At 35.5% G+C, this 27,885-nt stretch overlaps 2 protein-coding genes across 2 annotated transcripts; both read left to right on the top strand.

Moving 5' to 3' along the window:
- The first annotated feature begins 17,709 nt into the window (after positions 1-17,709).
- On the top strand, positions 17,710-20,130 carry LOC131648909 (uncharacterized). The gene is made up of 5 exons (XM_058918642.1): positions 17,710-17,853; positions 18,099-18,211; positions 18,368-18,489; positions 18,610-19,365; positions 19,470-20,130. The coding sequence occupies exons 2-5, from the start codon at positions 18,208-18,210 to the stop codon at positions 19,953-19,955; spliced, it is 1,368 nt and encodes a 455-aa protein (XP_058774625.1). The 5' UTR covers positions 17,710-17,853; positions 18,099-18,207; the 3' UTR covers positions 19,956-20,130.
- Positions 20,131-25,630: 5,500 nt separating this feature from the next.
- LOC131648498 (F-box protein CPR1-like) lies at positions 25,631-26,848 on the top strand. The gene has a single exon (XM_058918250.1). The coding sequence runs from the start codon at positions 25,631-25,633 to the stop codon at positions 26,846-26,848; it is 1,218 nt and encodes a 405-aa protein (XP_058774233.1).
- The last annotated feature ends 1,037 nt before the right edge of the window (positions 26,849-27,885 follow it).

Here is a 27,885-nt window from a genome sequence, read left to right as displayed (position 1 = left end):
AGCATCGAGTATCAACCAGCATCAGTCAGGAATCCAAAGCCAGCTATCTCGCTACTTCCTATAGGCCAAAGTCAAGTTCAACTAAGGTTCTAAGGGCGAATTAGTGCTTATGACACCACGCGGTAGCCAAACGTCTCCTCGATCAGATTCAAGGGCCATCAGGACAAACCAAAGCGTCGCACTAACGGTGGCCACCAATTCAACCATAACGATACATGTCGTACAGCCTCCCTAGTCTATTGCCACATACCTAAGGTACACTAGATCCGGGTGTAGGATCTTTCACACAGCAGAATATCCAAAACAGCCTTTAGAATATAAATCAAACAAATCAAACAATTAAAGTGATCCTAAACTTTAAGGTAACCCCTCTTTTATTCGAAAACATCCCCAGCAGAGTCGCCAGTACTGTAATACGGTGAACTGACTTTAATTGAAATGTCGCGGATAACATGAGTCGCCACCGACTTTTATTTTATCCAATTCTAGGAAAGGCTAAAAGAACAGAAAAAGACCTTTTAAAAAGATTTTGAGTTCGGGGGGTAAGTTATACAAAGGGAAGGTGTAAAGCACCCTTTGCATCCATGGTTATCCATGGGCTCTTAATTGCTTAGCTCACTTTGTTTGTTCGAATTTGTTTGAAAAGATTTTGAATAAGAAAAGATTTCGAAGAAGAACTTTAGCTTGTAAATAAGCGTAGTCTTTTTGAATTTGATTTTGAATAGAGTGAGAAAAAGATTTTTGAATTTAGAGCAAGCAATTAGTAGCAACTACCCTAAGTTTAGAAATTTGTTCTTTTAGCTTTTCAGGGCGAAAGGGTCTATCCATACCATGAGAGGGCAGGAAGTCTTTCAATTGGATGTTTAAGGGTCATCGAGAGTATCGTTCGCCATAAGATTGTCCCTTGCCATAAAGAGGGCAGGTAGTCTAAGGGAAGGATATAATAGTCATTTGATTTTCTTAGGCATCATGCGAGGATACCTTAGCAATTGGGACAATTATTCTGTGTAAGGCAGCTTCGAGGGAGTTTCAATAACTTTGAAGGCAACATTTGCTTTAGGTATCCTCGGAATCGAGGGACTTGACTATTTTTAGGCAACAAAATATAAGGCGACAAGGCAACAATAAGGCAACAAGGCAGCAAGAGGGGTTACCCTAAAGGTGTGTGGGTGCACAATCACGTGGTTAACTTCGATGATATTTATCTTGTAATTAGGTGATTCTACGTTCAATTCATGGTTGCACTCCCTACTTTACTAACCACGTAATTAAAATAAAATAAAGGCAGAAATAAAATTTCCTACGCTATTACAATAAACACCTGTGGGGATGGGGAAAATTAAAAGGTGGAAAGTAAAGGCAGAAAATAAGAGGGATCAATAATCAGTATAAACATCTTCGAATGCCTTGATCTTCCTCGAACCCTTGATCAACTCTGAAAATTAAAAGAAAAATAATAAGGGTTAGTGTATTAACTATTCGAGGCAAACCCTATTTTGGGCAAAAGGCAAAAAGTAAAATAATACTTATATAAAATAAAATAAGGATTGGAAACTTAGCTCTGATGGTGCGTAGTCGGAAGATCTTGGCTAACCCGGAAAAATGAAGAAGAGAAAGGTAGAAAACTTTTTGTGACAAGTACAAGGCATTGATAATAAATAAAAGAGGAATTATGTAAAAATAAAAATAAATATATGAAAAAAAGTTAGAAAACTTAGCTTTTTAGTTGGTAAGGCGCGTTGTCGGAGGATTTTTATTAAACCTGAAAATTTGCACAAAGAAGAGAAGTGTTAGTGCATTCCCTGATCTAAACCCTAATTGATTATAAACCCTAAAAGTTTAAAACCCTAAAGGGTTATTAAGAAAACTTATTGTGACCCAAAAGGTCTACCAGGCTTAAAAATGCGTTACTGGATAACACCTAACAACTGAGGCTATCAGGATTGATAAATGCCTCGAGGTTAACAAACATTTAAAATTAACTGATTAAAAGTATATATAAAAATAATAATTTTTCTTATAAAAAAAAGTAATTATTTTTAATGTTTATGAGAAAAATCGAGTGTCGATTAAATTAATAGTTATGTTAAATTATTATAATAATAAAAACATTTAAATTAAATAAAAACCAAAAGAAATAAATAGAGGTTTAAAAATAAAAAGAAAAAAAATAAAGAATGGAACTTAGCTGGGCAATGATTCGGTGTGACAAGTTTGTGAAAATCATGGTGGACCAGCGCTTCTGAGCCTTCAGATCTCACGACGTTGATAATCTGCTGGCTGATGTTGAGGGTGTGCCGTGAGCGTATACAGGTGCACTGCGTATGATCTGGTAGGACGCTGGGATCCTATGAGGTTGGCGTATGAGTGTCCACCGTGAGCCTCCACGCCTGTGTGCGTTGGATTTGGATTGCTGAGGAGATCAATGGTGATTCTATGAGGACGTATGGTAAGCCTTCATGACAGGGGCGCATGGGATCCACGAGCAAATGCTTTGAAAAATAAAATGCGTTGCTTGGGACTCGAGCTCAGGTCATGGAAGTCACACCTTTCCTCAGTCTGCCAGTTGTGCTGTGAACATCATTCAATAATAGTATAACTTTAATATAATATATATAAAAAATAAAGACTAATGGGAATTCAAAAACAAAAGTCAGAAGGTGGGTCCCTTTGTTCATGCGCGCTGGCCAATCAGGTTGAGGAGGAAGGCTGGAAACTTTGACCAGCAAATAAAGAAACAACACACGCTTGGTCCACCAGTCAACCCTACACGTCATCATCTTCAACCTTTATAACTGTGGAATCTCCTGCGGATTTATTCGCGGAATTTCCTGCGGATTTTGTTGTGAGTTTATCAACTTCAAACCTGCAATTTTAAAAATCAAACCACGCGCGTTAAAAGGTCTCCATAAGCACCCAGATCGCCTAAAAAGCACCTTGCGGATTCAATGGCGGCGTTAGTTTTGGCTGAAACGTTGGGCATGCACGAAAATGAACACACTCCTTGTTCATGCCCTATCCATGGTGAAGTCTCATACCTGCACCAAACCTTCGAAACGATGGCTCTAAACAGTCCCACACATGATTATTAACACATATATGCACATGAAATTCGTTTAAATAACATAGATTGAGAGTTTTGAGTTTCAAGAACGTGCAAACCGCGAGTGACTTGTATGGTGCCCTTCTACGTGTTCAAGGCTAGCATGAGGGGTTAGATGAATTCCTCGAAACCCCAGGAGCAGGATAGAACAAGTGCGTCGTCCTGAAACCGGCTGTCAAGAGAGATACGATTTTTCTTGTTTCTTGAATAATTTTCTTTTTTAGAAACCCTAATATTCTCCTTCTCCTCTCTCGTGCATTTGGTATCCTTGCATATATATAGTGTATTGAATTAGGTTAAGAATTGTGCCAAGAATATATTGCATTGATGGAGAAAATATTTGAAAAGATTTTATTGATTTTTGCATAAAATCTTTCTCCTTTGGCTCAAATTATATTTTGCATATTTTCTTCCAGCCATTAAATTATATTTACTCGGATTTTGGTCAAGGAAAAAAAATTGAATCATTCATTATAACTATTTCATGATTTATTTGATTTTTATTTGAATTTAAATAATTAAAATCAAATATAAATGAAATAATGTCATAAAATAAGAATATTTGAATCATGGACTCCCTTTGGGCTTAGGATTTTGTGGATAACTCAATAGTTATGGCCCAATACTCAAAAGTTTCAATCTTTGCCAATTAGAGTTTCACACTTTTTCCAAATTTTTCCCAACTTGCACCAGTCATAAATCATTCAATACTTATCATATGGGGACGTTCTAGGACTTTTTGGAAAGCTCACGATGTCTTCTTCAAGCCACTTTGGAACATATTTTTCATTTGGAGATTTTATCATGATGATATTGCTCCTAACAAAAAACAGCTTTTTGCGATCTTCTAAAAGGACCTGTAATGTATTGACTCATATCTCCCAAATGGTGCATTTCTGGCCCTGGCTTGTGAGAGACAAAATTGTAGAGAATTCAATTTCCTTCAAAATGAGCTTTGGATGGAAAATTTCTGATGCTCCATGTGAAAGTTATGGCTGGTCAAAGTTCAGTTGACTTTCTCCTACATAAACCCTAATTTAGAAACTTTTTGATTTCTTGATTTTTGATCTTTCCTTGATGAACCATGATCAATTCTTGATCAAATGGTGAATGATACTTCAATATGAGGGTCTTGACAAAAAATCAGGAGTTTTGACTTTACATTGATCACAGTTGACTTTTAGGTTAACCTGGTCGATTGTTGATTTTCTGAACAATTGAGTGACCAATCCTTTGAGTTGAGACTTGATACTTGTCATAGAGATAATGTAAGATATATCGAGCCATATAGGATGCCTTGGAGCCATTGATTCATTGTTTTTCCTTTGAACAAACCAAACCCTAGTTTCTGAGCCTTGCTTAGGAGAGTGTCTTTGAGCTTTGTGCCTTGACTTGAGTTTGAACAAGAGAAATAGTATGGGAAAATTTTGGGGTATGACAGCTTGTGAGAGACAAAATTGTAGAGAATTCAATTTCGTTCAAAATAAGCTTTGGATGGGAAATTTCTGATGTTTCATGTGGAAGTTATGGCAGGTCAAAGTTCAGTTGACTTTCTTCTAGAAAACCCTAATTTAGAAACTTTAGGTTTTGTTGATTTCTGAACTTTTCTTGATGAATCATGATCAATCCTTGATCAAATGATGAATGATACTTCAAAATAAGGTTTTTGACAAAAAATCAGGAGTTTTGACTGTACTTTGACCACAATTGACTTTTAGGTCAAACTAGTCGACTGTTGACTTTCTGAGCAATTGACTGGGCAATCCTTAGAATTGAAGCTTGTACTTTGCCAGAGAGATAGTTTGAAACATCATAAGCCATATGAGATCCATTGGAGACTTTGATTTATTGATTTTCTTCAGAGGAATCAAGACCCTGGTTCATTGATCCATTGTTTAGGAGGATGTGTCTTTGAGCATTGCACTTTGGTATGAGCTTGAATAGGAGAAATGAGATGGACAAATTTTGGGGTATGACAATTGGTATTTAAGAAGATATTCGTGTGCTATATATATACTACGTTAAAGTCATGAAGTTTGTTAAACTTGCAAATTTCTGTATTTTAGAAGATTTTCGTAGGCTATACTACGTAATCGTCACGAAGTTCGTTAAACTTTTATACATTGGTATTTTGGAAGATTTTCATGTGCTATACTAAGTAAAAGTCACGAAGTTTGTTAAACTTACAAAATTTGGTCTTTTGGAAGATTTTCGTGTGCTATACTACATAAAAGTCACAAAGTTTGTTAAACTTGCAAATTTTAGTATTTTAGAAGATTTTCGTGTGCTACTACCTAAAAGTCACGAAGTTCGGTAAACTTGCATACATTAGTCTTTTGGAAGGTTTTAGTGTGCTATACCATACGTAAAAGTCACGAAGTTTGATAAACTTGCAAAATTTGGTCTTTTGGAATATTTTCGTGTGCTACAATACATAAAAGTCTTGAAGTTTGTTAAACTTGCAAATTTTAATATTTTGGAAAATGTTCGTGTGCTATACTACATTAACTTGCATACATTGGTATTTTGGAAGATTTTCGTGTACAATACTACATAAAAGTCATGAAGTTTGTTAAACTTGCAAAATTTATGGTTTTGGAAGATTTTCGTGTGCTATATACGACGTAAAAGTCACGAAGTTTGTTAAACTTACCAAAATTGGTCTTTTGGAATATTTTTGTGTGCTACACACATAAAAGTTACGAAGTTTGTTAAACTTGCGAAATTTGGTCTTTTAGAAAATTTTCGTGTGTTATACTTCATAAAAGTCACGAAGTTCATTAAACTTGAAATTTTTTGTATTTTGGAAGATTTTCGTTTGTTATACTAAATAAAAGTCATGAAGTTTGTTAAACTTGAATACATTTGTATTTAGGAATATTTTTGTGTGCTATACTACATAAAAGTCACAAAGTTCGTTATAGTTGTAAAATTTAGTCTTTTGGAAGATTTTTGTGCGCTATACTGCATAAAAGTCACGAAGTTCGTTAAACTTGCATACATTGGTATTTTGGAAGATTTTCGTGTGCTATAAGTACATAAAATTAACGAAGTTTGTTATACTTGCAAAATTTGGTCTTTAAGAAGATTTTCATGTGCTATACTACATAAAAGTCACGAAGTTCGTTAAACTTGCCAATTTTAATATTTTTGTAGATTTTCGTGTGCTATACTACATAAAAGTCACAAAGTTCATGAAACTTGATACATTGGTATTTTGGAAGATTTATGTGTACTATATTACATAAAATTCATGAAGTTTATTAAACTTGCAAAGAAGCTTCGTTAGGGTGCCTCCTAACAAGCGCTTGTTTTACGTCGTTAGCTCGACGCCTTTATTGTTTTGGTGTTTGGAAAGTAGCTTCCTCCAATCATGCCATGGTGACGTCTCACCGCACAAGCCTAAGAAAGTGTCCTAACCAACCACTCAACATTACGGGTACAAATATATACAACAATTAAACGAACATAAAAACGAAAGTATACAACTATATACACAAACAAACACATATGTACAAGTTTGGAACAAATACAATTATTATCATACAAAAAGAGAAAATTGGTGAATGTTGGATTCACAAGTTGAAAAGTGAAGATTTTGAATAACGAACTGGTCAGATCTCAACGTGTTTCACCAACATTCACCAACAAAGTATACTTGTATGCAAACATATACAAGTAACTATATGGTGAACATAAACAAGTAAACATGTACAAGTACATATATATTCAAGTGAAACTATACAATATATACGATATATACAAAGCTCAAAACCACGAAAACTATTGCGATGCAATTCATCACCATCCCCGGCAACGGCGCCATTTTGTTGAATGCAGTATAGGGCAAGCAACAAAAACGATTTGGAAATATTGATCCAGGAATTATCGTCCACAGAGATGGAGAGATGCCATTCAATAGTTTCTATGATTTCGAGCTTGGGTTTGAATGAGCAAAAAGTAAACAAAGATATAGACAGGAAAAGAATAAACACATTCTTAGAAGAGAAATAACTTATCAGGAATGTAAATATATTCACTCTTCACAAACATACACTTACCAACCCGTTATACTCAACCCACGATACTCATCTATGCCATCACGTATCTCTCACATAAGCGTCCATCTCTAGAGCACAAACGAGATCATCTCACAACTAAGGTTATCTCTAACACGAAGTCACGAGAACATCCGTGTTCTCGCGTCGGCGATCTCTCGCGCGCCGCTTAAACACGAAAGCATTACGTACAGATACCCACAGTGAATGCTAGCTCTAAATCTATCTCTAGAGTTCAGAACCAACAGATTATCATCCTAGATAAGGATTCAAGAAGTTTATCTCTAAAGCACCCCAAATTGTAACACCCCGTTAATTCTTGTTATTAATTTAATTATTTTTCTTTAATTAAATTATAAGAATTAATAATTTGTGGGAATTATTTGGAAAAAATGATAAAATATGGTGTTTGGCTGAGTGTGATAGTTAGTAGAAGGGGGGGTGTTAACTAAGCAAGCCCATTAAGAATATTTTATTTTATTTTTCATAAAATAAAGAAATTGGGGAAAAAGAAGTGGAAGCAGTAGAAGCAGATTTTGGAACTGAAGAACACGTGAAAGTGAGAAGAGCCTGAAGGGAAGGAGAACTTCGAAGATTCGACTCTGAGGTAAGGGGGGATTCTTCGGGTTAGTGATCCTTATGCGATTGTAGGTGGTAAGGTTGATTAGGATTATTGTGTAATTCAATCGTACGTGTCGGGTTGGGAATTTTGTTAGGTTTTGATAATCTAGTATGAATTGACATGATTCTGTTGATACTTGTGATATATGATGTTAATACATGTCAATAACTTGTTTGAAATGTGTAATTGTGTGAAAATCAATGATAATTGTGTGTATGTTCGTATGTACCTGAAATTGGGGAAATGGGATAGGGCAAATGCTGTCAAAATGATGAATTTTGCTGTGCAGGTACGTAGGAACCGGTTCCCATGTGGGACGAACCGGTTCCCCCTTGTAAAAACAGAGAAGTGTGAATTCTGGGTTTCTGGGAACCGGTTCCCATGTAGGGACAACCCGGTTCCCCATAGTAAAAACCAGAGACGGGATTTTTTTAAGCTGCCAGGAACCGGTTCCCATGTAGGGACAACCCGGGTTCTGCAGCATTTTTCTGAAAATGTTTTATCTTTAAAATCCCATAACTTTTGATCAGAGTATCCGATTTATGTGTCGTTTTGAGCATTGTGAAGCTGAGTTAATGGCCTATATGATGAATAGGTGGTATGGACGTAAAGTCCAAGTTGTTTATTTGTGATTATGTTATTTATTGGGTGATGACTTTCGTGTATGCGGTTGATATGTTTGTATTGAATGCTAAGAATATATACATGCTTATCGGTGATGATTTGGTGATGATAATGAAACGATGTGTTACATCGGATTTGGTGATGTTGTAAGCATGTTATATGTTGCATTCATTGGCATACATTTTCGGTGATGGATCCCGGTGATGAAATGGATCAAATTGGTGGGCATAATTCCCATTGTGTGGAATTTGTGCTGGTTAAAACTGTATCTCGGTGATGAAAAGATCAGTTGGATGGGTTTATCCCATGGATGGTACCACATGCATTAGTGTCAGTCCATTCATTGCATTATACTATTTTATAACTGAATAATTGTATGGTATGTGAGATGATACTTGTGTACTGATGCTTGCTTGTTGTGATAAATTCCACTTACATGTATGTTGGAGTGGATGATAATTGCTATGATATTTTATTGCTTATGATTGTATAATGGTTATTAATTCGAATGAAACTCACCCTTACTTTGATGATTTCAGATTAAGGATGTAGCGGCGTCTTGTTTGGGTGAAGATAGCTTGTAGGCTAGCCCGTAGTTCGTGTCGAGTCATGCTCTGATTGTAACACTGGGATCGACTAGTCTTAGCGTTACTTGAGATTGTTGCTATTTTGATTATGGATTATGTATTGTTGAACTGTTTGGATATATTCCTTGCATTGTTTAAAATAAGTTTCCGCTGTGATGAACACATGTTTGGAGTTTGGTTAATCTTAATAAAGCATGACGAACGACATTGGTATTTTGATTCATTTTAATAATTGTAGCATCCTTGATATGTTATTACTCTGATTATATTATAATTTTCTCGGGGGTTTAGAAGGGTGTTACAATAGTGGTATCAGAGCATAGTCGGTCGTTAGAGTCAGAGTCTTGGTGTCAGTGTTCCCTTGTATGCGACTAGTGTAAGGTAAACACTGTCGATACTTTTATTCTGATGAGATTGTTTTGTGGTTTAGCAGAACAATGGCTGGAAGAGGTGGAAGGAACGATGACGCTATCGCAGAGGCTCTAGGCATGATTGCTGGTGTACTGGGAGGGAATGCTAATGGAGCGGCGATTGGTGCTGACAGACAGTTGAACAGCTTTCAGAGGAACAACCCTCCACTGTTCAAAGGCACTCATGACCCTGATGGTGCTCAGAAATGGTTGAAAGAGATTGAGAGGATCTTCCGAGTGATCGATTGTGCAGAGAATCTGAAGGTGAGGTACGGAACTCACATGCTATCAGAAGAAGCTGATGACTGGTGGGTTACTACTAAGACCGAATTGGATTCAGATGGGATTGCGATTACTTGGGCCATATTCAAGAGAGAATTTCTGAGGAAGTATTTTCCTGAAGATGTTCGGGGAAGGAAAGAAATTGAGTTCTTGGAGCTGACACAGGGTAGTATGACAGTGCCTGAATATGCTTCCAAGTTTGTGGAATTGGCTAAGTACTACACACCCTACACCAACGATGCAGCTGGGGAATTCTCTAAGTGTATCAAGTTTGAGAATGGTCTTCGTGATGAGATCAAACAGGGCATCAGGTATCAAAGGATTCGCCGATTTGCTGATTTAGTGGACTGTAGCAGAATCTTTGAGGAAGACAGTCTTAAACTGAAATCATCTCACTCTCGCGAGTTAGTTGATAAGAAGGGTAAGAAACCTATAGACAGAGGTACACCATATGGGAGGGGAAACCCAAGAGCTGGTAATTGGAAAAGGCCTAGTGGGGGAGATTCTGGTGCTCCCGTTAGGTGCTTCAACTGTGGTGAAATAGGACATAAGAGGAATGAGTGCAAGAAAGAAGAGAAGAAGTGCTTTAAATGTGGCAGAATAGGCCATGTTGCTCCTGACTGTCGAATGAGGACTGTGACTTGCTATAACTGTGGAGAAGAAGGTCATATCAGTACACAGTGCACCAAGCCGAAGAAGAACCAGTCCGGAGGGAAAGTCTTTGCTTTGTCTGGATCAGAAACTACTCCGGAGGATAGGCTGATTAAAGGTACGTGTTTCATACATAACACACCTTTAATTGCGATTATTGATACTGGTGCGACTCACTCGTTTATTTCATTGGATTGTGCTAAGAGGCTGAATTTAGAGATAACAAAGATTAATGGAAGTATGGTTATTGACACTCCTACATCGGGTTCAGTGACCACTTCATCTGCATGTTTGAACTGTCCTATTGATATATTTGGTAGGAAGTTTGGAATGGACTTAGTGTGCCTTCCACTTGAACAACTTGACATTATTCTGGGAATGAACTGGTTGCAATTTAACCGAGTTCATATCAATTGTTTTACGAAGACGGTCATCTTTCCTGAAGAGATGAGTATCGAAGAGTTGGCAATGACTGCAAGACAAGTGGGTGAAGCAATTCAAGACGGGGCAGCCGTGTTTATGCTTTTTGCGTCGATGGAAGTGAAAGGAAGAGTAGTGAGTAATGAATTACCAGTGGTACGAGAATTTCCAGAAGTTTTTCCGGAAGATGTTAGAGAGCTACCACCTGAAAGGGAAGTAGAGTTTGCCATTGAGTTAGTTCCTGGAACCAGTCCTATATCGATGGCACCTTATAGAATGTCAGCATCTGAATTGACCGAATTGAAGAGTCAAATAGAAGAATTGTTGGAGAAGGAGTTCATTCGTCCGAGTGTGTCACCGTGGGGTGCACCGGTGCTATTGGTAAAGAAGAAAGAAGGATCTATGAGGTTGTGTGTGGACTACAGACAACTGAATAAAGTTACTATCAAGAATCGGTATCCATTGCCGAGGATTGATGATTTGATGGATCAGTTGGTCGGAGCTAGTATATTCAGTAAGATTGATTTGAGGTCGGGGTATCATCAGATTCGCGTGAAGGCAGATGATATTCAGAAGACTGCGTTCAGAACGAGGTATGGTCATTATGAGTACACCGTGATGCCGTTTGGAGTTACTAACGCACCTGGTGTTTTCATGGAATACATGAATAGGATTTTTCATCCTTATCTTGATAAGTTTGTTGTGGTGTTCATTGATGACATTCTGATATATTCCAAGAGTGAAGAAGAACATGCAGAGCATCTCAGAATTGTGCTGGGAGTGTTGAAAGAGAAGAAGCTTTATGCTAAACTGTCGAAATGTGATTTCTGGTTAAGTGAAGTGAGTTTCCTGGGTCATGTAATTTCCAAGAACGGTATTGCCGTAGATCCAGCAAAGGTAGAAGCCGTGTCTCAGTGGGAAGCTCCGAAGTCCGTTACTGAAATTCGTAGCTTTCTGGGTCTTGCAGGTTATTATCGGAAGTTCATAGAAGGATTTTCAAAGTTAGCTCTACCATTGACGAAGTTGACTAGGAAGGGTCAAGCATTCGTTTGGGACTCGGAATGCGAAGAAGGATTCCAAGAATTAAAGAAGAGGCTGACTAGTGCTCCTATTTTAATTTTGCCGAATCCGACAGAATCTTTTGTTGTGTATTGTGACGCTTCACTGATGGGGCTTGGAGGTGTACTAATGCAGAATCAGCAGGTAGTTGCTTATGCATCGAGACAACTTAAAGTACATGAGAAGAATTACCCGACTCATGACTTGGAGTTGGCAGCAGTGGTGTTTGTGTTGAAATTATGGAGACATTATCTTTATGGTTCACGATTCGAGGTGTTTAGTGATCATAAGAGTTTGAAGTACTTATTCGATCAGAAGGAACTTAATATGAGACAGAGGAGGTGGTTAGAGTTCCTTAAAGATTATGATTTTGAGCTGAATTACCATTTGGGTAAGGCGAATGTTGTTGCTGACGCTTTGAGTAGGAAGTCCTTGCATATGTCTATGTTGATGATCCGAGAACTAGATTTGATTGAGCAATTTCGGGATTTAAGTTTGGTATGTGAAGGCACTTCGAATAGCATGAAGTTGGGTATGCTAAAGCTGACTAGTGGAATTCTTGATGAGATCAGAGAAAAGCAGAAAGATGATGTGGGACTAGTTGACAAATTGACTTTGATTAATCAAGGAAAAGGAGGTGAATTCAGAATTGATGAGAATGGCATAATGAGGTTTGGCAACCGTGTTTGTGTTCCTGATGTTACCGAACTGAAGAAGAGTATCTTGGAAGAAGGACATCGTAGTGGATTGAGTATTCATCCTGGTGCTACTAAGATGTACCATGATTTGAAGAAGTTATTCTGGTGGCCGGGAATGAAAAAGGAAATAGCTGAATTTGTTTATTCTTGTTTGACTTGTCAGAAGTCAAAGATCGAACATCAGAAGCCGTATGGAACTATGCAGCCTTTATTTATTCCTGAATGGAAGTGGGATAGCATATCCATGGATTTTGTATCTGGATTGCCAAGAACAGCAAAGAATTATGAAGCCATTTGGGTTATTGTGGATAGATTGACGAAGACTGCTCACTTCATACCGATGAGAATGGATTACCCTATGGAAAGGTTGGCACAGTTGTACATTGAGAAAATAGTAAGTTTGCATGGTATTCCTTCGAGTATCGTATCAGATAGAGATCCAAGATTCACATCCAGATTTTGGGAAGGGTTACAGAAGGCCTTGGGTACTAAATTGAGGTTAAGTTCTGCTTACCATCCGCAGACTGATGGTCAGACTGAAAGGACAATTCAATCATTGGAAGATCTATTGCGTGCTTGTGTATTGGAAAGAGGTGGTGCATGGGATAGTTATTTGCCGTTGATTGAGTTCACCTACAATAATAGCTACCATTCGAGTATTGGTATGGCTCCATTTGAAGCTTTGTATGGTAGGAGGTGTAGGACACCATTATGTTGGTATGAATCTGGTGAAAGTGCAGTGGTTGGACCAGAAATTGTTCAAGAGACGACGGAAAAGATTAAGATGATTCAGGAGAAGATGAAGGCTTCTCAAAGTCGTCAAAAGAGCTATCATGATAAGAGACGGAGAACACTTGAATTTCAAGAGGGGGATCATGTGTTTCTAAGAGTAACTCCTACGACGGGTGTTGGTCGAGCACTAAAGTCAAGGAAGTTGACGCCGCGTTTCATTGGTCCGTTTCAGATTACGGAAAGAGTAGGAGAGGTTGCTTATCGTATTGCCTTACCGACAACACTTGCAAACCTACATGACGTATTCCATGTATCTCAATTGAGGAAATATATAGCGGATCCGTCTCATGTAATCCAGGCAGATGATGTGCAAGTGAGAGATAATATGACAGTTGAGGCGTTGCCTATGAGGATTGAAGATCGGAAGATAAAGCAACTACGTGGTAAAGAAATAGCTTAAGTCCGAGTAGCTTGGGGAGGAGCTGCAGGTGGAAATGTTACGTGGGAACTGGAGAGTCAGATGAAAGACTCTTATCCCGAACTCTTCGTTTGAGGTATGTTTTCGAGGACGAAAACTCTTTTAGTGAGGGAGAGTTGTAACACCCCGTTAATTCTTGTTATTAATTTAATTATTTTTCTTTAATTAAATTATAAGAATTAATAATTTGTGGGAATTATTTGGAAAAAATGATAAAATATGGTGTTGGGCTGAGTGTGATAGTTAGTAGAAGGGGGGGTGTTAACTAAGCAAGCCCATTAAGAATATTTTATTTTCTTTTTCATAAAAATAAAGAAATTGGGGAAAAAGAAGTGGAAGCAGTAGAAGCAGATTTTGGAACTGAAGAACACGTGAAAGTGAGAAAAGCCTGAAGGGAAGGAGAACTTCGAAGATTCGACTCTGAGGTAAGGGGGGATTCTTCGGGTTAGTGATCCTTATGCGATTGTAGGTGGTAAGGTTGATTAGGATTATTGTGTAATTCAATCGTACGTGTCGGGTTGGGAATTTTGTTAGGTTTTGATAATCTAGTATGAATTGACATGATTCTGTTGATACTTGTGATATATGATGTTAATACATGTCAATAACTTGTTTGAAATGTGTAATTGTGTGAAAATCAATGATAATTGTGTGTATGTTCGTATGTACCTGAAATTGGGGAAATGGGATAGGGCAAATGCTGTCAAAATGATGAATTTTGCTGTGCAGGTACGTAGGAACCGGTTCCCATGTGGGACGAACCGGTTCCCCCTTGTAAAAACAGAGAAGTGTGAATTCTGGGTTTCTGGGAACCGGTTCCCATGTAGGGACAACCCGGTTCCCCATAGTAAAAACCAGAGACGGGATTTTTTTAAGCTGCCAGGAACCGGTTCCCATGTAGGGACAACCCGGGTTCTGCAGCATTTTTCTGAAAATGTTTTATCTTTAAAATCCCATAACTTTTGATCAGAGTATCCGATTTATGTGCCGTTTTGAGCATTGTGAAGCTGAGTTAATGGCCTATATGATGAATAGGTGGTATGGACGTAAACTCCAAGTTGTTTATTTGTGATTATGTTATTTATTGGGTGATGACTTTCGTGTATGCGGTTGATATGTTTGTATTGAATGCTAAGAATATATACATGCTTATCGGTGATGATTTGGTGATGATAATGAAACGATGTGTTACATCGGATTTGGTGATGTTGTAAGCATGTTATATGTTGCATTCATTGGCATACATTTTCGGTGATGGATCCCGGTGATGAAATGGATCAAATTGGTGGGCATAATTCCCATTGTGTGGAATTTGTGCTGGTTAAAACTGTATCTCGGTGATGAAAAGATCAGTTGGATGGGTTTATCCCATGGATGGTACCACATGCATTAGTGTCAGTCCATTCATTGCATTATACTATTTTATAACTGAATAATTGTATGGTATGTGAGATGATACTTGTGTACTGATGCTTGCTTGTTGTGATAAATTCCACTTACATGTATGTTGGAGTGGATGATAATTGCTATGATATTTTATTGCTTATGATTGTATAATGGTTATTAATTCGAATGAAACTCACCCTTACTTTGATGATTTCAGATTAAGGATGTAGCGGCGTCTTGTTTGGGTGAAGATAGCTTGTAGGCTAGCCCGTAGTTCGTGTCGAGTCATGCTCTGATTGTAACACTGGGATCGACTAGTCTTAGCGTTACTTGAGATTGTTGCTATTTTGATTATGGATTATGTATTGTTGAACTGTTTGGATATGTTCCTTGCATTGTTTAAAATAAGTTTCCGCTGTGATGAACACATGTTTGGAGTTTGGTTAATCTTAATAAAGCATGACGAACGACATTGGTATTTTGATTCATTTTAATAATTGTAGCATCCTTGATATGTTATTACTCTGATTATATTATAATTTTCTCGGGGGTTTAGAAGGGTGTTACACAAATCCCCATCATAGAGCAAAAATCCAAGATAACATCAACACAAATTCGTAAACCAAGTTAAATATAACATTATAATCGGTAAATATACATAAGATTCAAGTAAATATACAAACAAAACCCAACCAAAGAGAAATACACAAAGAAGAAGAGAAATGAACCGAAAATCTCCCGGTTTGTCAGCTCCGTTCGACGCTCAATCCACCCCCGATCATCCTTATGCAACCTCCGAAGTTGTTTTCTAAGCCAATTCTACTCTAAGAATGAAGTTGATGGTGTTGGGACTCAAAAATACCCAACCCATAACCTAAAAATGTGATTTTTGCCCCATTTAACGAGCTGCTGTCTTAGCAGGTCCGCTTAGCAGACCCCCTCCGCTCAGCGGACTCAAAATTGCATCTTGACTCTGATTTGCTCCGCTGGAGCTCCGCTTAGCGGACTGACAGCAAAAGTGAAATCTTGTTTTTGCCATAAGTTGAGAACCGTAACTCCGAATTGCGCCCGGTTCGAAGCGTTGGAAAGCTTATTCAATGCTCTATCCAATAATGAATGAATGGAAACCAAAATGATAATTTTGGTCATCCTTATTTTGAGCCTATGGAAGTTCGCTTGACGGTGGCTAAGCGGGCTTGCACCAAAACTGCGAAATCGAAGCCGTGCCTTTGACACTTTATTCCTCAAGGCTCCAATATGCATAACTACCTACAAAACACAGGAAAAACTATTAAATGGTATAAAAGTATATGAAAATACAACTATTCACAAAGTATACGTATTTATACACAAAACGGAGAATTATTCAAACGGTATTAACAAAAGTATTGATAAGTGCCACTATTTACATACACCAAATAAGTACATTTTAGCACTTATCAATCATCACTGGTTTCAATTTCTGAAATGGGGACTGTAAACCGCTCTGAACTCTAAAGAGAGACGCCAATGAAGATTGGACTTTACTAATGGGGATAACCATTTGATTTGTCAATCATCCTTGGTTGCAACCTGAGGTAGAGAATTGCAAAAATCATACTGCTCTAAAGAGAGAGCTAATGAAATTGGACTTTAAGCTTCTGACTACTATTGAGGATGATGATCATAACTTTTGGACGGTCTTCGAATTTTCAAGTTGTTTAACTCGTACATGAGCTTAACTTGACCATCTCCTAAATATGGGGGAATGCCACTGCATATTGCTTTGCTCCAGTATGTAGGGACTTTGAAGAAATTCGCCTCGTGAAAACTTCTTGAGATTTGTGCTACCATAGACAGTTTCCCCCAGTATCATGAACTTTGGAACAATGCCTCTGACTAACTAGTGTAGGATGTCATTTCAACGACGCTTGGGTAACTGCCCCTGAGTGCTCAATACTTCTGAGGGATTTTATGAATCTCGACTTGATTGCCCCATATTGACTGCGTTATTACTCGATGGAGTATTCAACAGCTTCTCTGCCCATGAGGGGTAATCAGACCTTGAGATACTTTTGTCCTAACTCAGCGGTAGTGTATTGATAGTGTAAAATAGTTTTACACTATCATTTGATAAAAAATCATCATTTAACTATGTCATTAAAAATAATAGTATGATTTGACACTTAATATAGTTGTGATTTGTGAATAGTATACAATCATTTTACACGGTCAATGTATATCGTTTATTCACTTCTATACATTGATATAAATGTAAATGAATTGAGGATCTAGATTCTATGTGTGGTTCCTTATATTTGATTTTTTTTGATCTTGTTTAAAAGAGAAGATGATGTACCATTGAAAAATAATTATGAAAAATTAAGAATATTTTACTTGGATTGTGCCGTCATAATTCCATCATTTGACACCAGTACCGATTGACTAAAGATTGTTTTTATAAAAATTAAAACCAATAAGATTATTATTATAAAATAAGATAAAAGAAGATAAAAGACAAGAGAGAAAGATTGGTCGAATATTATAAAAATAATATAATAAATATAATTGATTATAAATAAAAGATAAAATTATTGGAAGATAAAATTGGGCCGGTTAACCCCGCAACCCACTATGTCATGCTGGTGCTGTGTGTTTATATATCACAATTGTTTTTAGGGTTTCTAATAATATTTGATAAGATGCGTTTTGTCAGAGATTGTTATCTTGTTCACCTTGGCGTCTATTGATTTTGTATTTTCAGGTACGAATCTGTTTTCTCTCGCGATTCATATGATATTCTTCCATGTATTTGGGGATTAGGGTTTAAAACCTTTGAATTGGTGAAAAATTAATCCCTCAAATATTGTAATCTGTTAGATGGAATATTCAAATCTTGTCGGGGTTGGAGACAAATTGAGTTTGTTTTGATGAAATTTATCCTTCAAAAATATGTTCTGTGATGATTGTTTGACTCTATTTTGATTATATTTTGTTTTATCTTATTAGCGGTGCTCTTCTCTGCCCTGTTAGAGTTTAAAGCAAAGTTTCCAGCAGCAACTAATCCTAATCTCATCTCCAAAGTTTCCAGCAGCACCTAATCCTAATCTCATCTCCAATGGGTAACTCAATTCTTTTCTCTTATTAAACCAATTATTTGTTTTTTTTTTTTTTATTGTTAGTCCACTCACATTACATACATAATCTTTGCGAAATTCATTCTCCATTATTTTCTTTGCTGTGCTCTCACACTTTATTTCATCTAAACTATGTTGCAGAAGTCTCAAAAAGTGAGCGCATATTGGGAAATCCTTATGTATATGTTGGGGAGATCTCAAAAATGTTGAGTATACTAGGACAACCTTTTGTATTCTCCCATACGGAAAACATCGGCGACTTAGTAAGTAATAAAGGTTATTGGGCTTTTAGCCATGCTTGTGATACCGGCATTGTAGGTTTGTAAATTTAGATGCTATTTGCTTATTTGATTTCTTTATAACTATCTTCTATCTCTAAACAGTTGCTCCCTAGGAAGTGTAGCTCGAAGGAGGTGTTCCGTGCTATGTCTATGGCCTATCACAATGCTTTTAATGCTCGTTTCGAGGTTTTAGCTTCAGTGAAGATTGAAGAGTTGGGGTCCATGGAAAAAACAAGAGGTAAAATGAAAGACACATTGAAATGGATGGCAGCTACTTATATAGGCCAAATAGCTGATAAGAGAAGAGATGACAAGTATGAGAGTTACAAGAAAAACATAACGAGCTCTCATGATATAGGTATAGGTGAGAAGGAGAGTTCCATGAAATCGAGAAAGAAGAAATCTCATGATAGAGATGAGAAGGAGAGTTCCATGCAGAAGAGAAAGAAGAAATCTCATGATAGAGATGAGAAGGAGAGTTCCATGAAGAAGAGAAAGAAGAAATCTCATGATAGAGATGAGAAGGAGAGTTCCATGAAAAAGAGAAAGAAGAAATCTCATGATAGAGATGAGAAGGAGAGTTCCATGAAAAAGAGAAAGAAGAACAGCTACTCAGATAGCTCTGATAGCTCTGATAGCTTGGATAGCTCTGATAGCTCGGAAACGGAAACCTCTGATAGCTCAGATAGTTCGGATAGTGCTTATAGCTCAGTAAGCTCACACAGCTCAGATAGTTCTGTTGATAAGAAACTTGAAGGATTAGTTGACAAACGCATTTTATCACTGTTAAAATTAGCTGATGTACTGGGATATCCTTACGAAGAGTATAGGCCAGCCCTTAATGGCATAACTGACCAGGCAAGTATTTCTTCACGTCTCTCTACTTAGTTTATTTGCTTTGCCCTTGAAACAAGTTTCACAAATTTATTTGCTATGTGCATATTTGATTTATCTACTAACAGATGGGCCGGGACGATGTGTTACATATAATGCGTTCTCAATATTTAACCAGCAGACAAGATCGATTTGATGCTGCAACTAGAATGGATGAAACAACAGATGAAAGAAGAGATGAGGAGAATCAGAGTTCCAAGAAAAAGAGAAAGAAGAACAGCCGTGGAACTGATGAAAGAAGAGGTAAGAAAAATGAGAGTTACAAGAAAAAGAGAAAGAAGAACAGCCATGGAACTGATGAAAAAAGAGGTGAGAAGTCTGAGAGTCACAAGAAAAAGAGAAAGAAACACAGCCATGGAACTGATGAAGAAAGAGGTGAGAAAAATGAGAGTTACAAGAAAAAGAGAAAGAAGAACAGCCATGGAACTGATGAAGAAAGAGGTGAGAAAAATGAGAGTTACAAGAAAAAGAGAAAGAAGAACAGCCATGGAACTGATGAAAGAAGAGGCGACAAGTATGAGAGTTACAAGAAAAAGAGAAACAACAAGAGGTGAGAAGAATAGGATTGATTTCCATAAAACAAAGAAAGAAGAACAGCTATTAGTCTTGGTGCGTTTCTAAAGTACCCTACTATTAATTATAGGTTGGAGTTATGTATGTAAGTGGTTCATGTATGAGATTGCTTGACTGGTTATATATCCGGAGTCAAGGAAGACTTTACTGACTTAATGTGAATATTTGGGTGGACCACAAGGTCGGACCCGTTGGATTTCGCTTAGGCGACCCAGTTATCGGGGGACAGGCTCCTTAATCTAGGACTTTTCTAAATAGGACATTACATTTATCGTAATTAAAAGTTATTGTCCTTATTAAAGGATATCACCTGCAAAACAAGATTCCAGAATCTTTAATATTAACAGACTAATCCCAAGAAATTTATGATTTTTGATGTAATCACTGCCACACCTCCTTGATAAATTACATTCCCAAGGAATCTGACTTCTAGCATCCAAAATTCTCAATTACTTTTTTCAAAATGCTTCCTCTCCCGTATAATCGAAATTAAAATCCTCAATTCTTCTACATGATCTTAAGGTGTACAGGAATAGATCAAGATGTCATAATGAAGATTAGAAAGAATTGATCTAGTTAGGGCTGGAATACACTATTCATGTAATCCATGAAATCGCCCGGAGCATTAGTCTCCCAAAAGGCATTGCAAAAAACTCATAATATCCATATTAGGTTCAGAGTGTGGTCTTCGGGGTGTCAGAACTCTTTAACTAAATTTGATGATACTTGGATCGTAGATCAATCTTTGAGAACATGTCGGTTTCTTTCAATTGATCTAGTAAGTCGTCAAGCTAATGTAAGGAATACATGTTCTTAATAATAACCTTGTTGAGTTTGCAGTAATCAATACATAACCACATACTATCGTCCTTTTCCTTAAGTTATAAAGGCAAAATTTAAGTGAATATATTTTTAAAATAACAATAATATATAATAACTTCTATGATTAATAGTAAAAAAATTGTGTATAGGCAATAATAGGGTTTTGATAATTTTTTTATAATAATTTTAACATAATTATAATGATTATAAAAACAATAGTGCATATGTTTAGTCTTTGGTTGAATTAGAATTGTATTCACTATTACTATTGAAAATGTCTACTTGTAAACAAACGAACAAAACATACTTTTGTCATTAAAATTTAATTTCTTTTTAAAATGTCTAATTAATAAAAATTAAATATTTATAAATAATTTTGAATTTTATTAAAGTTAAATATACAGTTTTTAAAACACAATATTAATACGAAATTTCAAAGATCTCAAATCAAACAAAACTATATGGTACTGCAAATATGCACATGTGATGTGTAAAAATATTTAAAACTGAAAAAGATTCCAGTAGAGAATAAGACACAACAACATTAGCTCCAAGATAAATCTCATCACCATTTCACCATTTTGTATTATGTTAGTGTAAGACGGATCGTTTACAAATAATTAAAAAAAAAAAGGGTATTTTTTTAGGATTTGAGACCTAAATAAAGACCTAAAATTAGGTGATTTTTTATTTTATCCTATGTTTTTTCAATGCAACACGCGAAATTTTAAAAATATTTCTGAAAATTAGAAATATATTTTTGGTTCACAATTCTCACACATAATTCATTAGTTTTTTAGATTCGCCCAGTTTTAAGGTAAAATAAATTTCAAAAATATACTTCCGGTATAAATCGGAAATATATTTCTGGTTCCTAATAAACAATAACATAACAACATGCTAGTATGTTTTCAGATATTCCAGAAGTTGAGGAACAATAAGGACATGCTTCAACAATCCTCTTCTTCAACAAACTCTTCTCTTCTGTTTCCCAACCACCCAAAAAAAACTATGTAGCACCACTTTTCATTCGTTGACACATCCTCACCATGGTTGGAAATACGATGAATTTCTATCAATCTTGATGAACAAGAATTGTTATCACTCACACAATCTTGAAAATTTAAAGAAGAAAAGAGATTAAGATTTCTTCAGAGTAACTCTCTGCCCACAAACTGTGAAAAACTTTGTTATTCACTTGCAACTGTAAATTCTATGAATACAACCTTTTGACTTGATTACAAAATAATAAGGGTTACTCCCTATTTATAGATGTATGTTAGCTTGCTCCCTAAGCCAGAGCCCAAAACTATAAAGACCAAAATACATATTTTAGAACTAAATCAAATATAATATATTTTAAATCTAAATTAAATCTATCTAGATCTAAAACAAATCTGTTTGTAACTGTTAAAACATAGTTTGAATCTAATTATATTTTAATGTTTTGATGATAACAAGCAAACAAATTTTGTATAAAGCAAACATGGTACTCTAATAATATGTTTCTAATTTTAGAAGATGTACCAGTACCAGCAATCAGAACTTGAAGAATCAGAACGTAAAGCTAGAGAAACTTCTGATATCACACTATGCAAACATATCTACAACAGAAGTTGAAGAACAAGGCTGAACATAAGATTATAAGGAATGATTCAAGTTAACACCGCTAAAGAGAAACTTCTGATACCGCACGCTGAAGACATATTCACAACAGAAGTTGAAGAACAAAGACTGAACATAAGTTTATGTAGATTGATTCAAATTAAACCGTTGAAGATATAATCATTAGCAAAACGGCTACAACACTCCAAAAGTGTAATTTCCATGGTTGATTTAAGAAGCTATCCACATGCAATTTCTTCGAGAAAGCAAAAGCAAAGACAACACACAAACCATTTAATGCTGAATGAACTTAACAAAGCTTTGGAGATAACGGTCAAAAATTCTGAAGCTATATATACTCATGATCGTTTGAAGAAAAACAAAAACAACAAGCAAAATAGAAAGAAACAAGAAAGAACACACAAGAATGTTGCAACTCTGATAAATCATCAACGTAACGGCATTCGACATCTTCTACCATACAAAGCCTCAAACGGAACCATACCAATACTCGAATGATAACTGTTGTTGTAGGTAAACTTGATAAGAGGCAGTTAACTATCCCAAGCACTCCTTTCTCTAACACACAAGCACATAACAAATCTTCTAATGACTGAATCATTTTCTCAGTCTGTCCATCCGTCTGAGGATGATAAGCAGAACTCAATCTCAGCTTCGTACCCAATGCCTTCTGCAAACCTTTCCAGAATTTAGACGTAAATCTCGGATCTCTGTCTGAAACGATACTTGAAGGAATACCATGTAGACTAACTATCTTCTCAATATATATCTGAGCCAGCTTCTCCATCGGATAATCCATTGGTTTGCTTTGGTGATGTTACACTATTCCGCTGTGATAAACATGAGATTGATATTTGATGAATCGTTCCTAATAAAGTATGACATATGAATTGCATTTGATTTTAATTAATATAGTTTTTAATTGTGGCACCCTTGTTTTTTATGTTTTACTCTGATTATTTTATTAATTGCCGCGAGGTTTAGAAGGGTATTACAGCTACAGTGTATATAAGAATGAATTGACGCTACGGTACTCATATAAGTAAACTCAAAACAAATTTTCAACTTAATAAATATGTGCCGCTACAGTAATGAATCATCATCACACCAGTTGAAAGTGATTTATATTTATTGATTCAATTTATATGATGCCTATTTCAATTATTCTAAACAAAATTTATCATATGTTCCATGTTCCTGTAGTAATAATATCATCATCAAAGTAACCTATATGCACTAGTGGTATGTTTTTCTCTTCTCAGAACCAAAAGTAAAATCTTGTTGCTATTAAGAAGGCAGAAGGTATTATGAGCACCATGCTTGCGAAAGGTTTTGTTTTAGGAAAAGATGCAATTGTAATTCTCAATATCCATAATCACACAACAACAATCCATCAATTCAAACCCAATTAATCATCATATATCAAGAATTATCACCAAAACCTAACAATTTCAAAACCATAAAAATTGAAGAACAAAATCTCTAAATCATGTTAATCTACCCATTGACCCAATCATACTAAACCATAATAATAAAGATTCTCCCCTTACCTCTTTGATTTCTTGAAACCCTAGCTTTTGTTCTTCTCCTCTCTTAGTCTCCTTTCTCCTCTTTCTCTTCTCTTGAGAATGAACAAATGAAATGATGTCTCTAGTCTCTTCAAAATCTTACTATCTTATGTAATGGGCTTAATAAAATAACACCCCCAATTTACTTCTACTTCTAATAATTAGGCCCAATAAATATAATTCTCTAACAACTCAATGTCTCATATTTCCAGTCTAATCTTAATTACTCAAAAAATTCCCAAACGCTAAATATTAACTCATTAATATTTCTAATACTAAAAATATTAAAATTTTCGATTAAATATCGATCCGCTATCCTGAACTAATACCGACTAAATCGTCTCAAAACACGAAAATTTCAATAAACATCACAAATGACTAAATTAAGCAAATGATTATTTTTCTGGACGTTACACAACATGCTTAAGAAGGATAGCTTTTCAACCCTTTCCTTTACAAGCCTTAGCAATCCATTTATGTTCTTCCTTCCATTTTTGAGGCTCATGCCGAATATGCAACCACGCCAAACTCTTACACCATATTTCTTTAAGCTTTTCACATTCATAGAATAGATGATTGATACTTTCTTCCTTTCCACACACACAACAATTATCATTACCAATCAATCCAAACTTTTTTATTATATCCTTTGTGGCAAGTTTCCCGTGGCACGCAAGCCATAGTGTTATGGCAGTTCTAGGCCTTGCTGCATTCTGATACATCAAATTATTTATTTATTTATTTAAATATTATTATTAATTTAAATATATTTGGTCTAGAGGATAAGTGTTAATTTAAAAGATAATTTTTATAAGTCATATTCTTTGAACTGTTTGGACCAATATTCAATTAAATATATAATTATTATAATAGAATTCATTTAATGAAAATACATTGATAATGTAAAGCAGTTTTACACCGCAGTAAAATCATAACCGTTAATTTTTGGAGAAGTTTGACAATTTTCTTTAAGAATTGTGATGTATTGGCATGGGTCATATTCTAGTAATATTTATTTTTGAGAAAATAAAAGATACACTCAAGATATAAACTAACTTTACACTATCATGTTCAACTAAGAAATGACACACATCTCGCTAAATCATGTTATGTTTTTCAAAATGATTTGAAAAATTAATGTTTTTTTTTGTAAGATTGAATGAAGTTTTTTACATATTAAAATTTTTATTTTTATTTAAATATTATTATTAATTTAAATATCTTTGGTCTAGAAAATATATGTTAACTTAAAAATAATTTTTATAAATCATATTCTTTGAACCAATATAAAATTAAATATAAAATTATTATAATAGAATTGATTTAATGAAAATATTTCAGTTTTATACTTTTAGTGAAATCATAACTATTAATTTTTGGAGTAGTTTAACAAATTTTTTTTAAAGATTGTGATGGTATAAAATATTTTAATATTTGAATTGTTTTTGACCAAAATTAATTTAAATATTCTCTCTTATCCTTATACTATAGTATGACGTGTCCTTTGAATTGTTTTGACGAAAGTTAATAAAATAAAATTGGGTTTTGGAGCCCCAATTCAAACATTTCTTTAACAGTAGTAACAGTGAATTGAAGAAATTCCCTCTCTTTGGAAGCCATCACCAATGTTCAGCTCGACCATGGATTATCAGCAGAAGCAATCACCACCGTTCAACGAGTCTTCCGATTCAAAGGTTAGCAGAAAGTATATTCACGATGATCTTGCCTTCTATGTTCTTTCTAAACTGACCATAAAATCATTGAAACGCTTTGGATGCGTACGCAAATCATGGTACAGTTTATTTGATGACTCTGATTTCATGGCCTTGTTTCGCAACCATTTCATATCTCATCACAATTCTGATGATCATCATCATACATTTCTTTTCATATATCTACGTGACTGTGCTGATCGTGAATACGCTGAATTGCGTTTGCTCGACAGTAGAATCAAATTAAATTTGCCACCTCCGTTTTTGGAAGATGACCGTTTTCTTAGTATTTTGGGGAAAACAAGTGTTAACGGTATTTTTTGTATTGGACATCGGGGAAATAGAAATAAGGTTAGATATGTATTGTGGAACCCAGCTACAGAGGAATTCGTCAACATTCCTCCTAGCCCCGATGAGGTTATGTCAAAACACCCTCTCCTTGGTGTGTTTCATAAATTTCATGGGTTTGGTTATGACCAACTAAGAGATGACTTTAAGGTCATTCAGTATGTATCATTTGATACCTATGGTTGTGTTGGCTATGACCTTGATTCTCCTCCACCTCAAGGTATAATGTATAACTCCTTTTTTGAGATATATAGTCTAAGAAATAATTCTTGGAAGATACTCCACATCGACGATATGTCTCTCTCAATTGTTGGTAACGCATTTACTGGTGACGAATTGTACACGGATGGTGCATGTCATTGGTTGGTTAAGGGTAGAATACATGATACAATAGCTCTCATGTCATTTGACCTCAGTCATGAGGTGTTCTTTACAACACCCATCGATGAACGATCTGAGTTGGATTATGGACAATTGGCGGTGTTAAATGGATCAATTGCTTTTATCATAAATCATGACAACAATAATATTTTTCACATATCTATTCTGGGTGAACTCGGTGTGAAAGAATCATGGATCAAACTATTTATTTATGGCCCCGTGCCTTCTATTGAATGGTCCCTAATTGGATTTGGGAACAAGGGATACATTTTCTTTAAAAAAAAAGACGATGAGCTAGCCTATGTTGATTTGAGCACCCAAATAATTGAGGAGCTTGGTGTTAATGGGGAGGATTGTTATTGTAAGATCGGAATTTATAAGGAAAGCCTTCTCTCAATTCGAGGATCAAGTAACTAGTTTTTTTTTCTTATTGTTTTCACCTGGAGGTATACTGGCTATGGTTATTAGGATTTTTACCTTGTATGCAAAGGATTTGTACACCATGTATTTGATAATTTAACAAGACATTTGGTGATATGGATCTTGTTTCTTTTCTATTTCATTTGTAAGGATGCTATGTTTTCTTTAATGAATGTATTCCAATTTTACTCGTATCATATATCTATTTTTGAATTTCTTTTCGATATGCTTGAAATAGATAGATCAATCAATGTCTCTAATATTGCTCTTTAGATATTGTTTAACATCCAGCATATGGCTTAGTAGTAGTAAGCTTAAATGCAGTACCAAAGCATCCTCATTTGAAGATGCTGCTAGCATTGTATAGTTAAGAGTGTGAATATGATACTAGAGATAGATAATGATATCAACATGATATATTCATACACTACCATTTCATGATAAAAAACAAGATAACATATATTATAGGCCTCAATATTTTAATTTAGTGATTAGATGATTTTTTATTTTATTTTATGAAATTTCAATTTCAAACCACGACCACAATGATAAAATTGTTTGTGACACAATTATGTTAATATTTATTTTTTAAATTTAAGCTAACCTAAAATGAGAAAAATTACTTGTATAAGCTTAAAATGGTTGTCAAGATCTCGATCTTTTAGCTACGATTTTATATTTTACGATCTCACGCACCCCCAACGATCCCGATCTTAAGTAGAATTGTGTGTTGTAGCTAAATTGTTAAAAAAAATCGCAAAATCGTTGATTTTGTGCAATCTTTCCCAATTTCGGCCATGCTTGGCCGTTTTCTGGCCACCACCATTAAAAGTTGAGTAGGATGACAAGATGTAGAGGCACAACAATTACGATTCAGCGGAGATGAATGCATGCCTTTTGAATGAGAAAATTTTAGATTTAGGATTTGGGGAATAAACATCTCACTTGTAGGGTATGGTTTAACTAATGGACTTCTGATCATCCTAGTAATTGACCAAATATGTCCCTAATGTCTAACAAATGTTCCATGTGGT

This window comes from Vicia villosa, linkage group LG2 (assembly GCF_029867415.1).
Source record: "Vicia villosa cultivar HV-30 ecotype Madison, WI linkage group LG2, Vvil1.0, whole genome shotgun sequence".
In the NCBI taxonomy this organism is placed as follows: Eukaryota; Viridiplantae; Streptophyta; class Magnoliopsida; order Fabales; family Fabaceae; genus Vicia; species Vicia villosa.
The sequence above is the reverse complement of the archived record's forward strand: the minus strand, read 5'-3'. Positions and strand labels throughout refer to the sequence as shown.